We start from the raw sequence: 16414 nt of genomic DNA, 5'->3' as shown, positions 1-16414 counted from the left end.
TCTTCTGTTAGAGCTTTGTGTCTCTGTGCAAGCCACTGACAAAGTCCAAGGTTCTCCCAGCAATAGGAAAGAAGCCATTTGTTGGATAATGCCAGGTACCTTCCAGGTCAGAACAGGCTGTGGGCTCGAAGGGATAGTAGGCAGGACAAAGCAGGCTATAGGTGGGGTACAGGATGAGGACACTATATGATTGCTTGGGAAACAGTTGTGTAATCTTTTCACAAAGCTCCATTACTTCCTGCAACCGAGCTTTTGGGAAGGGGGGATGGTGAAATGGGAAGGAAGGCATAAATGTAAATGAAGTGGCATTTGATGTGGCATTAGGTGCTACAAAAGTGCTTAATTAAAAGGTGGCATGGACAGCACAGGTGTTCCCCCAGCCAGCATTCCTGCCATAGATAATGGATTGTGTCCAACTTTCCCTTCTACCTCACCTCACTCACCTGCTGGCACATTTCAGTCAGGTTAGCCATTACTTTGACATTTTCACAGCGGATCCTACTCATCGAAAATGGGGCAGGGGAGGCAGTGGGATTTAGGCTGAGTTTTGTGGCTTGCACAGGACTACAGGCAAATAGTCCCAATTATTACACACTGCTGCTCTAATTGAAAAGTATCTTGCCAGCCCAAAAGTGAGATTGATGTGTGACAGCAAACATTGGGACACTTCAGGCTGGGTGGGAGGAGAGCAGAGTAGAAGAGCATCTTAGAGAGAGCCTTGTCCAAGGCAAGGTGGCAGTGTCCTTGCCCTCTCTCTTCACTTCCTCACCGCCAAAATGGAGGGATTGGTGCTGGGGCTTCAGTAGACACAGCAAGGAAGACAATAAGATCACAGCAGCCAAGGGGACGCACCAGAGAAGTTAGTATCAAAACTGTTTTAATAAGGACAATAATAAGTGCATGGGATACAGAGGGAAGGCAGGAAGGATAATTCCACAGATATGGGTCTTTGGTCTTGTGTTATGGTCTGGGAAGCAGAGGGCAGAGGGGAGCTCATCCTGAGAGCCCAGGTCCACACCCTGGAAGGTGCAAGGGAGAGTAAGGCTGATCCTCTGGGTGCCAGTGGCCAGACCTGGGGACTTCCTGAAGCTGGTTCCTGCCCTGGTTTGTTGCTGGTGGCTGGCATGAGGCAGCCCCTTGGGGAGGCTGGGGAACATGGGCTTGCCCTTAACCTTGGTGGCCTGGCTGCAAGTGGCACTTCCACATGCAGCATGCGCACACCCTGCAGCTCTTTATCTTGCTTTGAAGAGCTTCCTGGCAAAAGCAGCCGGGTGGTGGGTGCACTGTGTGAGAGCAGAGTCCTGCAGCCATGGCCCAGCATCTCCTCCCACTGCACACCCCCTCCTGTCCCAGAGAACAAGGGGGGTCCTGTGAGGGTCCCTCCAGTGACCTCAGCCCCCGAGCATGTTGGCTCCACACCACGGCACAAAGGCGCTTCTATGAGGGCCAGTTTGCATATGGGCCAGCGTGGGGGGCAGCTCATTCCAGGGCGGCTGTGTCACCCACGGCCACTCGGCGAGGGACATCAGCCAGGGTCCACATGACCCTTGGGAAGGGGTGTGCTGCAAAGAGGGGCGTGTGTGTGGGGAATGGGGAGGGGGACAAGGATGGAGAGACAAACTGTGCCACCACCACGAGGATGGTGGCACAAAGCGAGTGGCTGCAGAGGAGTCTCCTTGTTCTGAGACAGGGGGAAAAGAAGGGATTTTTAGGGCCTGAACTGCAGAATTTGGTGACCTGACAACCTGCCTTTGCCACCAGTCAGCCAAAAGTTTCTCCCCTCTCAATTGCTGCTCAATTGCTGAGGGGAGGGCGGGGTCAGGAAGGAAGTTGTCCTAAGTGATGCCCAGCAGCAGGAGGCAAGTGGAAACGTTCCTGATTATTTCTGTGCATGCTCTCACCTCCTGAACACTGAGCACACAGCTTTTTCAGGGTGGGTAGGGAAAAGAGAAAGCTCAGCTCTGTGGGGTTTGCCTGCCCTTTGAAACCCCAGCTGACCTTCCCCTGATAGATATGCTATTCTGAAGGATCTTGCACCAGCTGGAGCTGGGGAAACCCCGTCCCTTACATGCCAGAGCTATCAGTGGGAATATCTCTGGGGAGGCATGTGTGCCATTGCAGAGGATGGTTGGGAACGTCAGTGGAAGGATGGAGTATGTCCCCAGACGTGCTGGTAGAGCTAGGCTGAGGGTTGAGAGAGAGGGTTCTGGGGAGAATGGGATGGAGTAGGAAGGATTTGGGGTTCCTTTGGCACATGGGAATGTTCCTTTGATGTCTAATGGCCATGAGGCTGGAGAAGGGATGCTATGCCTGGCTCTGTGGAGCCCACTGGCCTTCTGCAGCAGCCTGGCCCAGCCCAGGGAGCCCCCCAGGACATGGGCTCTCCTCCTGTCCTCCCCGGCCTGCCCAGTGCCCCCAGTTGGCAAGGAGGTCATCCACTGGGTCTGTTGGTGACACTGGCACCAGCAGGTAGGGCACAGGGAGGAGGGCAAAGACCCGGCACCAGTGTCTCTGGTGGGGCCTGTGATGGGCGGGATGGCTGTTCACACCTTGACTTCATCGTCCTCTTCCTCCTCCTCATCGGCATACTCGAAGGAATTGCTGCGGCCCCCTCGGGCACCACTGTAGCTTTCCTGCAGGCTGGAGAGCTTGGTCTCCTCCTCCTCCTCTCCTTGGTTCCAGCTGGCCTCGGGGGACCGGCTCTCCCTTGTCACTTGTGACCCCCACAAGCTGCTGCTGGGGCTCTCCCACGGGGTCTGTGTCCGGGCCTGCCGGGGACCCTCACCCTTCTCCGAGCTCCGTGGGGTGCTGGTCCCACCGTAATGGCGGGCCAGGACCTGGGTTGCTCGGTCAAATTCTCCAGCCTCAATGGTGCAGTCGTTCCAGTGGCCTTGCCATGGGGACCCTTTGGACACCGCCCCTGGCCCTGAAACCCAGAGAGAGTTTGGTCCAGCGCCTTCAATGGCATGTGCTTCTCCATTGGCATGGATCGACAGACCTGGCAGTGAGCTGGCCCCTGACAGGTTGCTCTGCCTGGAGTGGTCCCAGAAGCTGGATGCTGCCTTGTCCTCTTCATAGGATGCATGAACTGCTGGAGGAACCCTGTCCTTGGTTCCCTCTTCGCACAGGAGGTGTGGGCCATCCTCCCCCACCTTGCTGCCATTGGTTTCAGAGAAGCTCATCACCTGGAGGAGTTCGCTCATCAGGGAGGGCCCCAGGTCTAGGCGGAAGGACAGCAGGGAGTCGGAGCGATCCAGCTCATCTTCCCCAGGACAGGTGCTCTCTTGGGCCTTTTCCAAGCGAGGGACACGAGGGATGGTACAAAATCCGGACTCCAGCCCTGTGAGGCAGAAGGTATGGCTGGTGAGGGAGGAAGCCTGACTTACTTCTACAGGGGAAAAGGGACACTGCTGACAAAGTGGATCAGGTCATGCTCCTGTCAGTGGCACTGGCCTCTAAACGACAGGTCAGTGTCTCTGTGGACACCTCCAAAGCCCAGAGTTCCAGCAGGGGGTCTCCAGGTGGGCTCTGGGCTCGTTAAGATGGCAGTGGGGGCATAGCCAGGCAGGTGAGACCAGGAGATGGCAGCATTGCCTCAGCCTGCCTTTCCCTCTGAGCCCGGCCACCTCCCCCGGCTGCTGCAGGCACCCCAGATCCAACCCCGCTTCTGCTCCAGACCTCCCTCCCTAGGGAAAAGCTGAGCACAGCCCAGTGCTATGAGGCTGGAGAGGAGCCACACAGATGTCCTGTTCCATCCTTCCCACAACCCTTCCCCAAAGCACACCCTGGCTGGCAGGGGGGGATGTGGACGATGGAGAAGGGTGGTGGAATCCCTAAGGAGCAACACATGGAGATGTAGAGGTTGGCAAAGCTAGGGACAGGGTTAGAGCACCTGTGTTGAGGTGGGGAAGGCCATGCTGTGGGTCCCTTTGACCTCACAGCCTTGGAGTGGGAATTGCTTCACTGTCCCAGCACCTTTTTGGCTTCTTCAGGGAGGCTGCTCAAGTGAAAGGTGTAGTAAGACTGAGGGTACATGGAGGGTGCTTCCTTACAGGAGTCTTACAGGCTGCCAGCTGTATGGGGCTACAGGACAGGGCCAGAAACAGAGAAACCATCCCTTCCCTGCTTTGAGGGACACCCTGGGAGACCTTCCAAGGGCAGGAGCAAGGACCGTGGTTCAGAGCAAGGTTAGGATTATCTGCTTGGAAGGATTGTCAAGATGGGGCAGTCTTAAATATCCCATCTCTCCTTAAAACCCTAAGCTCCTCACTGCAGAGGAAACTGAGGCACGGAGCAATGGAGGAGGGCTGCAGAGGATGCTCAGTACCTGGGCACCAGCTTCTGCCTTGCACTTCACTCACCGTAGGCCTGGTGTGTTTTGGAGAAGCTGTTGGAGGCACTTTTGAAGGAGAACTTGCTGGTCAAGGCCCGGCCGCCGCTGGCTCCATCATACACTCCCTCGTTGAGCTGCGGCAGCGACACGGCGTTCTTGATGATGGGTGAGATGGCCGGGGGGGCGGGCGAGGCCCCCACCTGGCCCCCGCTGCCCCGTCTCTTCAGCGGGGTCCGGCGGACGTGCCGCAGCGTCCGGGCGAAGAAGTTGTTGTGTTTGGCCGTGTCAGCCCCGCCGTGGTTGCTGAGGAAAGAGGTGTCCCCGAAGACGTCCCCGCCGCGCCCCACGTGCATGGTGTGCCGGAAGTCGCCCAGTGGCGGGCTGATCATGTCTGGCGTCAGCTCCGACTTCAGCCGCCGCTTGCCATGGGAGCCCGACACCCAGCTGAGCACCGGCAGCTTGCCCAGGCTCATGTTGCACCCTTCACCCTGCCTTTGAAAAAGCTCCAAAAATCAGCCCTCACCAGGCTTCCGGCACTGGGATGGTCTGTCACATCCCCAGCCTCCCCAGTGCTTCTGCTCCGATGCTCTTGGGATAACAGCTCATGTCACTTTGGCTTTCGGCAGGTTTCCTGCTTCCCTGCACTACGTTGCGCTCATGAAATCACCTTCAGAGGGTACGTCCTCAGTGGTGAGGACAGTGGTGGCACGGAGATGTCCCCAGGGGGTGTCTGGGTCACCCCCCCTTCTGCAGAGGTCACTGGAAGCTGTGTCTGATTGTGGACCTGGGGGTTAATCCACTGTCTTCTACTGCCACTGGGCGAGTGGAGCCAGTCACGGATGGGGCAGCAGGCAATGAAGAGAGCTTCAGGTGGACCATCAGGGCAAGAGCATTGGTCCCCTTGTTGGCCACCTAAACAAGGCAAGATGAGCAGTGAAGGCCTTGGACAGGATTTTCCCAATCCCATTGGCTGTATCCACAGAACTCCCTGAGGAGGTTAAATGTGGTGCATAAGGCAGTGGTGAGCTTGCTACTGGCTGCCCCCTTATCTGGCCCTTCTTTTGGGGAGGAAGAAAAAGACTTTCCTCCAAAAACATGTCTCCTCACCTTGCTGACCTGCCTCAGTACGCCTTAGTTTCCCGTCTGCAAAGCAGCTTTGCCAGACCCACGCCACAACACAGGCTGAGGATTTCCCTCCGAGGCAGAACCTCCTCCCAGAGCAATGCCCTGCTTGGCTGTCCCAGCTCCTGGGGTGAGAAACCTCTCCCTCCTTTTTGCTATTCAGATGAACCCTTGAGGAGAGGGTGAGGCCTGGGGCCCATGTGCTTCTCGGGGAGGAGTGGTGGGAAGCAAAAATGCAATATTTGTATATTGCTTTGTTTGTCCTTCACTGGCTGGGTCTCCGGGTGCTGGGCAGACATGTTGGAGAAGCAGGGAGTTGGCAGTGTGGGGAGGGCAGCTGCTCTGCAGACAGGGGAAACCGAGGCATGGCAAAGGAGGTGATTGCCTGAGGCTGGAGGAGAAGGTGGGGTGGGTGCCTGCAGTCAGACCCACTCTGGGGTGGGTCCCAGAGGCACTGAGGGGCAGGCAGGAAGCAGCAGCTGGATGCACGGCAGGGTGATGACCTCCCAGTCAGTGGGGAGGACTCTCAGATGGGCAGATCCCTTGTTGGTGGGCATAGCAAGTGCAAGAGAGTGGGTTGGGGAAAGGAGAGGGTTTGGTTGAGGGGCATCTCAGAGTGTCACTGGCCTGAGTAGCCAGCTGGGGGTGTATCCTTCCCTGGGCTCAGTTCTGCGGCTGGAGCATCAGGACAGAGCTGAGTCCCTCCAGCAGGGCTGGCTGTGGAGGACAGCATTCCTTCGTCACCTCACATCTCTTGATCTCTATGTGCTGGGACCCCCACTGCTGCATGGCTTCCCCTGCCACGTTCCCTGCCTCTCCTCCTTGTCTGTGCATTGCCTTGGAGCAGCCAGGCAGTGCCACGATGGAAAAGGCTCTGGTGAAGGGGACTCCTGGACATGAAATTGCTTTCCTGGCTGGCTAGATGCATTTTTTGCTTTGCCCTAGCCTTGTTTGCTCACCCGGGGCCTCTCTTATCTGCCAGGGGTTAATGACTGGGGGAAGGAAAACAAACCTCCCCCAGCAGCGCCCAGCACCATTGGCTGCCTCCCCAAGGTGGCAGTGCCTCCTGGGGTGGCAGTGGCTGGTGGCCACAGGGACAGAATGGTGGCAGGTTGGGTTTCTGCTGACCCCCAGCTCATGCATTTCATGTCTTCCTTCTGCCCACAGACACCATGCAGTGCTGCCTTGCAGCCAGGACAAACCAGGCACGTGGCAGATTTGGGGTGAGGGGACAACTGAGGAGCTATTTCCTTTCTGTGGCAGAAGCCCACCCATAGCTATTGGGTCAGGGCTCTCCTAGAGTGCAAAAGAAACTACTGGGGTGGTCCCTGCAGCACAACTGGGGTCTTGGGACCACAGGGAGAGAGATGCAACCGTATTTTTGAGCTGTCCCCAGGATCTCCCAGGAAAGCACATGACTCTGGGAGTGGGGATTAGGTGAGCTACAGCACTCAAGTTTTCCCTTTCCTCTGCACATTGGAGCCCCTGAGAAACCCAAAGTGGGGGCTGTCCCCTTTAGCATGTGCTGCACCAGCCAGGGCTGCTCTGAGGGGGAACCCTCCTACCCTGCCCCAGATCCCCCACACAACACAGCTGCCCTGCACACCCCTATGGGGGCCATCACACCTTGGGATGGGGTGGGGAGACAAGGAAAAGGTGGGGGATGTAGGAGAACATCCCCTTGTTCCCTATCTGGACAACTACTGAGTGAGGGAGTGGGGTGGAGGAAAGTGTTTCTCCTTCCTTGTCTCTTGGTCACCACAGGGAACCAAGCCAGCAACTCCTGGCCCCTGGCTCTCCTTGCCTGCTGGCAGGCAGCAAGCACTGGGAAGAGGAGGGAGGGAGTGAAGCAGTTGGTGCCCAACCCTACCTGGATGGCAGGTTTCTGGCAGGCCTGTTGGGCTTTTCCCCTTCCAGCCTCCCCCTTTCCCTTCTTTCCTTCTACCCCTGGTGTGGCTCCCTGCCCCCTTTGAGCCCTCCCCTTCACCCAAACAGCCTTCTCCACGCCAGGGAAACTCGTGATTCTGTGGGCAAAGGGTGACCTGTGTGCTGTCCTTTCCTCCACTGGGCAAAGGGACCCCTCTGCCTGGCCATCTCTCTGTCTGGGTGCCACTGCTTCCATCTGGCAGCCCTTGGTGTTCACCAGTTCCTGGCACAGCAAGCCCACAGCCCACCATGACCTCCCCTTCCCTGGCATATTCTCTGTGGTTCCTGTCTTCCTCCTCTGGGAAGCCCCCTGCCTCAAAGAGCCACCACCTCCTCCTCCTCCCCCCAGACTGGCCTCCCCAGTTTCCCCCTGAGTTCAGCTGGTTGCCACTGGTTTTCCGCTAGCTGGGAATGGCCAGAGCTGTTCAGCTTGCTGGGAAGAGCGGAAACCAGAAAGGAGGGGAAAATAATCCAGATGTCTAGTTGGATAGAGCTGCTGAAAGCAGCCTCTTCCCTCTCCCAAAGGGGACATACTGCAAAAGGGAGTGAGAAATTTGGGGTGGTCTCAACAGCAGGAAGAGCGGGTGGAAATGGCTGTGGGTGGCCAGGAAGGCTTTCCCAGCCTTCCTGAGTGATGAAAAACCTCCCTTTCCCCGAAGGAAGGGAGGCAGAGTTCCCCTATTGGGTGACTGCTTTGGGATGAGGAAAGCAGCAGGGACAGGCTTTTGGGGAAGGGGGAAAGGGGCTTGGCTGTCTGGGTTGGGCCTCTTTCAGCTTCCCTGGAGCAGTGCCGGGCAGTAGGCAGACGCCTAAATCTGACTCCTGTGCTTCTGGCCGCTATATATATACATAGTGATATCTCTGTATAACAAGGATATTTTTCCGAGCAGACATTCTGGGACATAGAGGGAGGTTGGAGCTATGGAGGTGGGCAGTTTCCAGCCATCTCTTCCCTGCCCACTTGTGAAAAAGTGCCTCCCTTTCTTCCTCCATACCCCTAAAATTGAGGTGCCGAGAGCCTGTGGGGCTTTCAGGGGTACCCAGAGCAAGGTTTGGGAGACAAGCGTCCTCTTGCCTTCCCCCATCCGTGGGACCGTCTTCTCACTCCCTTTCCTTCCCGCCTCTCCCCCCCTCCCCCGTCCCGTGTCCCCTCTCCTCTCTCCCAGTTTCCTGTTGCATTCCTGCTTTCTGCTCCCTTTCTTTTTTACCATCCTTCCCGTCTCTATCGCCTTGCCACCTCTCCCGTCTCTCCCCTCTACAAACACCCTCTCCACCCTTTTCCTTCTTGTCCCAACACCCCCCTACCCCCAGCTCTACAAACTGATGAACCAAAACTTTCAGGATTTACCTCTTTCGAACCAGGATTATTATTTTTCCCCGTCCTCCAGACGAAAAGTTGCGAGACGCTCTCCACAGGCCCCTGTAACTTGTTCCAAGGATTACCGGCGCCGAGTTCCGGAACGGAGTGGGGGAGAAAGGGGAGGCATTGCCCCCCTCCTTTTCCCACGGCTGTCCCCCCAAGGCTGGCTCTCCCAGGCTGACGCCCTGATGCCACGGGAGAGAGGGAGCGAAGCTGGCGGGGAGGGGACGTGGGAAGGAGGAGGGCGGGCTGCAGCACTGCCGAGCCAATCCTCGACTCGGCAAGGAGACCAGAGAAAATGAGATTTATTCCAGCTATCCAGGACAGAAAACTTCAGGAACTTCTCTGCCGCTCCCCTCCTCCTCCCCGCTTCCCCGGTGCCATTTCCCGTCTGCCGGCATTGGCTGCCTCCCGCTCCGGGTGCCTGCTCCAGTGGGTTTGGGGGAAGGGAGAAGGCCAGGTCGCTGTCTAACCTGGTTAGAGGAGCAGGGCAAAGGAAAGGGGTTTGAACCCTCTGTGTGTGTGACCCCTCGGGCATCACATAGGGTCCCCGGATCCATATTGGATAGGAAATTCCCGGTGGTGTAGCACTCCAGTCACGACTGGGGTCTGCGGGTGGGTGGTCATACAGGGACCTGTGGGTAGCACTGGGCTGGGCATTAGGATGGCAGCCTCCCTGAAGGCCATGTGGGCCAGGCTGGTGTTTGTTACAGGCTCAGGACAAGTGTTGATGCATCGGGACAAGCGTCATGCCAGCGACAGCATGCCACACCAGGGTGAGGGGGTGGCAGCGGAGAAATGCAAGGAGGTGCTCTTTGGTGGCACCAGGGAGAGCTTCTGCCCACATGTGGGACACCACATCCCTCTGGCATTGTGTGTTATCCCTTGACAGTCACAGGGCAGGAGACCCTATCAGTGCCAATGAGGGGCAACCTCCTGGTGGGTGTATAGCATCATAAGTGCCATTGGTGACCCTCATGGCCTCCAGACTTGGCTTGGTGGCTCTGCTGGGGACCACTTGGCCACACATAGCACCTATTCAGGGCCTTGTTGAGGAGAAGGGAGGTGTCTCTGCTGGTGAAGGCGAGACAAGACTTGTTGGGGTTAAGTAGGGCTTGGCTGAAGGGATGACAAGATGTCTGCAGAGGAGATGTCAAAATGGAGCCTGGCCGTTCACTAGGCTCAGGTTGCTTGTGTTGGGGTGCACAGGCAGGAGCACCTTATTGCTCAGAGGTTTGCTAAGTAGCACTAGTAGGGTTTGGCACTGTTCTGTGGCTTCTCTTCTGAAAAATGGAAGTTGGAGTTTCTGCATTCTGTGGAAAATTTCTCCATTAGGAATTAAGATCATATGTGTATATATGTTGGTGGTACTTTAGGTGGGTCTGTGTCTTGGAGGAAGATAGAAGCTTAGCTCTGGTAGATGAACTTTGCCATCAGTGAGGAAAGGAGAAATCATGAAGTGCATCCTCCTGGCTTGCCAGGGGTATGGTAGGCATTCCTTCCCCTAGGTCCTGCTCAGTGGAAGCTAATGGGGGTGGTGGGAGAGGCAGGAAAAGACCTTTTCTTTGAGTCTCCTCCCATGGCCTGCCAGGGCATTTTCCCCACCCTGCCTGAGGGGCTCTCCCTCACCCCCATCCCTGTGCCCTGCAGCAGGGGCTATGTCAGGAAGCAGAGCCCAGGCGATGGCAGCCACCTTCACTGGGGAATGCAGAACAAATCTTTTCCAGATGGGATAGGGGCCACGTTCCGCTTCTTGCAGGGGGCTGGCTCTCCACTGCCTCCTTCTTACTCCTACTCCATGCATCTCTGTGCTCCGGGCCAGAATGGGCTTCATTTCCAGGAAAGCATCTGGAAACGCCTTCTCTTCAGCATCCTTCCCCAAACCTGTGGTCTTGCAGCCATGCCAGCCAAGCTCTGACTTTTGTACTTCTAGGTCTAGCACGGAGGTGCTTTGAAGACCTCAAGAGTCAGGGTATGTGCCATCTCTGGGTCTCAGTACTCATCCTGGCCTCTGGCTGCTTGGTTACACCCCCTTCTTTCATATACAACAGCCTGGAAACTCAATCCATACAATCCTGCTTCTCAGCCTATTTATCCATCTTGGCTGATAAATGAGAGGTGGCTGTGAGGCTGGACAGTGCTGCAGAGTCACTGAACCACCCATGGATGCCGTGGGTAGGAGCTTATGCCTGGACCCCTCCCAGCCCACCTACCTCATTTACCTTCAGTCACCCCAACCTTTCATCCCATCTGTAACCCTAAGCCCCAGGCAGCAGTTCCAGTCTCACCATTACAGAGAGACTGGCTACTGGGCTTATCATGGAGCAGACAAGTGGCCCAGCAGCTTTCCCAGATGAGGATTTGCACAACATCAAAGACAAGGCTATGCAAATTGCATCCCCTCATCTTCCCAGCACTCCTCCCTCCAACACAGGGTTGAGGTCTTATGGGTGACTGAAGGTGATGGGGAGGGAGAGAGGAATGGACAGATGTGGGAGGGCTGAAGTCTCTGCCGCACCTCCTGGTGCTCAGTCCTTCATCCTATCTCACTTCCACTTGCAAACTCAATGCCTGAAGGAGGCTGATACAGGACTCCCCTCCAGTAAAGAAAAATCCCTTTACTCCGTTTCCCCAGTGCCTGGGAGAAGCCAAACGAAGGTGATGAAGGCATCCCAACTTGTGATAGGATCCACTCCACATAAACACCCATGGGTTTATATTCCCTGCTATTTCAGTTTGCTGCCTTTCCACCTGCCCTCCTTCCCTGGGAAATTTCCAGGGATGGACTTCCAGGAGCACAGCAGTGCTGGAAACTTTCTGGAGGGAGGGCAGGCAGGGGGCTCTGTGGGAAGGGGGTGCCTTGCTCAGTGCACAAGAAGCAGATATCCTGTTGCTGCCCAGAGTCTCTGGCTCATATTTCCTCATTAACTGAAAGTGCTGCTCGTTTGCAGGTGACTTCCAGATGTTCCCATTCTTCTCTTGGGGCCATGAGGGCACATACCACATGGGTATGGGGATTACTGCAAGCAGTGGGATGGGGGACAGAACCCTGCCACAATGGGGATGGGGGTGCAGAGAGCTCCCTTGCCCCACCAGGCATGGCCTCATCCAGCTCCCTCTCACCCTGGTTCTGTCAGGTCCCTTCTCACTGCTCCCATCCCATGGCCCTCGGTGCTGCCTCCAGTCCATGTCTCGCTGCCCTGGGGATGAGCTGAAGGCAAAGCCGGTTTTAGGGTGACCAAGCCAGAGTGGTGGCAGGAGGGGACACCCTGGGGCAAGGGATAGGTGCAAGCACCCAGCGTCTTGCCAAGAGCATCCCTGGCCTGATGCCAGCTCTGGCTTTGTAGGCACTGGATCCCCTCATGCCCTATAATTTCTCCACTGGGGTGATTTCTCCTCTGGCTGAACCCCCAGATATGCTTGGCCAGGCTCAACCCATTTTTGGTGCAAGTCCCCCACACCATGCCTGTTGCCTTTGAGATAAGCAGGGAAAGGGACCAGAGTGGTCTGGTTCCCAGAATCTTTGTGTTGCACTGGGGAAGGAAAGTGGGGAGATTGTGGTGAGCACCATCAGGCAGGCAGAAGCATTGGATTAGATGCACTCATGCTAGAAGTGGGGTGGATAACCCTGTAAACACCCACTTCTAACTTTCCCCACCAACTCCTCCCCTCCCCTGGAGCAGTGGGAGGACGAAGGAATGGGACTGACCACGTCTTGCTTGTGGGATTTGCAAAGGGGGGAGTGTGTGCTTTTCCCCTGGGAGCAGGGCTGGGAACTCAAAGCCTCGGGGTTTGCCAAAGCCCAGGAGGAGGTACGGATGAGTTCCCAGGCTTGTTGGCGGGCTGCCTCCCTCCCTCTGCCCATCTCCTCCTATCCCAAATATTTTCATCTTTCCTCCTCCCCCCACACTCCCCAGCTTCCTCCTGCTATTCCTGTCTGTTGGCCAGGGATGTGGGGTGCTGTAGGGCTGCTGTGGATGTTGTGGGGTCTTGTTGGGTGTGAGGATGGAGGGACAGACCCCAGGATGGCCCCTGATTTATACTTTCCCTCTGAGTTTCACATGGGCACAGAGGAGAGGGAAGGGGGGTTCGGGACGTAGCTGGGAGGGGGAGTGAGGATGTTGCATAAACCAGAAGTAATCCAGGAACAGCTGCCTGTGGCCTGGAAATACTTCTGTGATTCCACGTACTAGGAAAGGAGATGTAAATATAAAGATATATATTTATGTATGTAGACTACATCTCCCCAGAACAACCCCACCCTTGATTCTCCAGTTCTTTTTCATAGACCTTGTAAAAGTCAGTGCAGGAGGGACTGGGGGGAGGGCTTAGATATAAATTTGGTGCTTGGAGAAGCAGCTCTCTGTGTACAGAGGGATCTGTGAGTCTCTTTGCCCTTCCTCAAATATGTTCACTTGGCAGGACAAGGAAAGGGAGCATATCTACAGAAGTTTAAAGCCCATGCAGGCTGGAGGGAGCTGGGATGGAGGTTCCTGGGGTGGGGAGAGAAAGAGGAAATGGTGAGGGTAGAAGGGATGCAGAGGGGAAGGAGGGGATGGGGTGAGTGGGAAACTCTGGGCCTTTGGGAGGAAAGAGCCTTTTGGAGATGAATTGCATGAGGAGGTGCAGAAAGGTGTTTTGGGGAAAGGAGGAGCTGGGGAAGGGAGAATGTCCTCAGGGCTGGTGTGGCATGGAAGAGGGGACCATCAAGGAATGGGAGATGCATCCATAGAGCAGAGGGGGAGTGGCATGCAGGGGTGAGGAATGGTAGAGTGTACAGAGAGAGGATATGGGATATAGGGAATGGGGATTAAGAGATAAGTCGTCCATGTTGGGAGTGGGAGACTGTGCTTGGAGAACCTGTTCTGGTCAAAGGGAAGAGGTGAAACCAGGGGAGTGGTTGGACAGAAGGCCTGGACAACTCTTTAATCCTAATGATTTTGCCTGTCCATCCAGCCCATGTATTTTTGGCCCACGGAAGGAAGGGGGTGGGGATGCAGGAGCAGCTAAAAATAGGGGTTGTCCCTGCCCATTCCCCCAAGGCGGGCATCCGTCTGCCTGCCTGTGGGGCTGCTGCAGGATCTGGAGGAGGGGAGCAGATCCAGCCTCCTCCCCATGGCGTCTGGCTCTGCTTTTGTTTGTCTCACAGCCCTACAGGGACAGGAAGAGGCTGCAGGGCTGGGGAACAATGGCTCATTCTCCGGGAGTCTGTGCCTGTGGAGGAGCGATAGGGGACACGGGATGGTGGCCAGAAGGCACAACCTCCTAGTGCCACTGCTGCAGGAGTTCAGCCCCCAGGAGATGATGGGTTCCACTGGTGGGATGCAGGGGGACCTTCCCCAGCCCACCCCTCTTGCCCACGTTCCTGTACCCGGGTGCAGAGGGGATGAGGGGATGACTCACAGCGAGTGCACATTATAGAGGAGACCAGGGTGGCAATGCTGCCAACCTGAAGAGCGGTGGGAACATGTTTCCAACCAGCACTGGGGAATGCACTGTCAGCCTCTCTTGAGCCTCTGAAACCTGGAGTGTGGCTGGAGCTTGCACCCCCAAGTGGGAATGTCCCCAGGTGAGGCTGGGAAGGTATTTATCTGGGAGCTGTACTGTGCCTCTGTCCCAGCCATCACTGTGCTCCCTGAGGCACTGCCAGTATTGGTGGAAGATCCCTTCATGCTCTGTGCTCCCTGCTGTCTGGGAGACTGCCAAGGGGCATGGATATGTGTGCATGGTGGGGGGTGATAAATCCTTTTATCCTACCTCTTTCTTCTCCAGACCCTCCTTTTGAGGCAGTGTCTCTCCCGGATGTTAGATCTAACAGCATGGTGCTGGAAACTCTGCAGGGAGAGTCTCTCCCCACACTTCTTCTCCAGACTTGCTAGGGATATGAGGAGGTGATGTTAGCACCTGAGGTAGGGGAGAGGTTAGGACACATATTGCAAAGATTGAGCAAGAAGAGGACAGAAGAACCTCCCTGTTTCCAGCCCCTTTTTTTTCAAGGTCTTGGATAGCTGGGGCTGAATGCTTGCCAGGGCTCCTCTTGTTTACTCAGCCGGGGAGCTGACACATCCAAGGTCTCTGCTGCCTCCACTTTCCCACATGCTGCTGGCCGGCACATTCCAGGGCAGAGTGGAGATCAGTGCAGAGGCATACCAGAGGTTTCCATCCGGGATGCCATCCCTCCTCCCTGCTCTCCCCAGGCATCCGGCACCTCTTGCCAGGTCCTGAAGAGCAGGCATCACATGTGCTCAGCATCCTGGGCCTTTAGAAGCCAGGGCTTGCACAGAGCCCAAGTGTGGATTGGGACCCCAGAAGATTGGGATATGCCTCTTAAACTGAATGCCTTCAGCAGGGCTCTGTCCTTCTTCCTGGTTCCCTCTGCAGATCTCAGTCCTGTTCCCTGTCATGACCCACGGGAGATGTGTGGAGGAGTCAGGGATGCCTGTCTCAGCTTAGTCCTCCCTAGAGGAAGCTGGGGGAAAGGGGTAATACTCTCCTAGGCAACAGTCCAGCTTCTTAATTTTAGGACAGGCACCTATTCCTGCAGCTGGGCTTAGTTTGCTGAGGGTTAACAGCACTGGGCTTTGCAGCTGCACCCTTCTGCAGGCACAGGCTCTGCTCCCTCCTGGGCAGCAGCCCAGACCTGATGTGGCTGCCTTTGGTTTTGGGACAGAAGGACACAAAGCTTTTAAAAATAAACGCCAGGAGATAAAGAAGGGTTTGGAGAGCTGGCTGCAGGGCGGGGGCGGGAGCATGGCTCTTGCCCTGTCATTTAGGCTGGACGCCTGTGTCCCAGCGATGCTCCCACCTCCACCGGGGCTGCTGGCATCTTTGCCTCCTCCGACCTCAGGCTGCTGCAGGCAAAGGACCGCCGTGACCTTTCCTTTTCCCCGCAGGCTGGCCCATAGAGGCCCCTTTACGCCCAGCCCCAGCGTCTGGAAGAAGGGGCCTCGTCTCCCTCCTGGGCTGCCGCAGGAAATGCGGAGCCTGGAGGTCAGGGGCCAGCCGGCAGCTCCTCCCGAGGGGGGCAAGCAGCGCAGCGCTGGGCTTGCATCATGCCGGCGCCCGCCGCAGAGCAGGGGAGGGAGGCAAGCCCTGCAAGGGGGAGGGAGAGGGCCAGGCTCTTCCTGTTTATGTGAGTACCAGACCCCCAAGAAAGGGAAAGGACTTGGAAAGCTCATTGCTCTTGGGCGGGCTCCAGCAAGCGACTGTCTGTGACTCTTAGCCCAGGGATTGCATTTGTGTGGCAGGGCGTGACTTCTTTGCAGGGGAAATGGGCATCCAGCTCCAGAGAGGGCTAGGATTGCATTCTGGGGCCTTGTGAAGCTCTGTTCTAAGGGAGAGTCTGTCGTTAGCTTCCTGGGAAGTGAGAGACAGCTCTTGCTACATGCCAGGCTTTGATTCCTCCCATGGCTGTCTCTGACTGATGCTGAACTCCGTGGGATGCTCTAAAGGGCAAAGACCCACTCAGGCCACAACGAGGAGGTAGCTGGGTATTTTGGCTTTGGGACAGAGGAATGGAGAGCACTGGGAACACCAGGCATGGAGGAGGGTTTAGGGGAGGGTGCCTGTTCAGCCATGATGGCTCCAGAACAGATCCCATACGGCCACCAGAAGGGCTGGAGACCTCCCTTGTTATCTAGGGTCACATCCTGCAGGGCATCTGGTGTGGCTGT

The 16414-nt window shown here is 56.5% G+C and overlaps 1 protein-coding gene across 1 annotated transcript; it reads right to left on the bottom strand.

Annotated features, from left to right (window-relative positions):
• Positions 1–860: 860 nt before the first annotated feature.
• On the bottom strand, positions 861–14618 carry CDC42EP1 (CDC42 effector protein 1). Its single transcript, XM_021554032.2, has 4 exons — positions 14499–14618; positions 8730–9012; positions 4362–5245; positions 861–3340 (listed from the first exon to the last, which is right to left on the bottom strand). Exons 3-4 carry the CDS (start codon positions 4804–4806, stop codon positions 2544–2546), a joined length of 1242 nt encoding a protein of 413 aa, XP_021409707.2. The 5' UTR covers positions 4807–5245; positions 8730–9012; positions 14499–14618; the 3' UTR covers positions 861–2543.
• Positions 14619–16414: the final 1796 nt, after the last annotated feature.

This window comes from Lonchura striata, chromosome 5 (genome assembly GCF_046129695.1).
Source record: "Lonchura striata isolate bLonStr1 chromosome 5, bLonStr1.mat, whole genome shotgun sequence".
Taxonomy (NCBI): Eukaryota; Metazoa; Chordata; class Aves; order Passeriformes; family Estrildidae; genus Lonchura; species Lonchura striata.
Note: the sequence above shows the minus strand (reverse complement) of the source record. Positions and strands in the feature narration are given on the sequence as shown.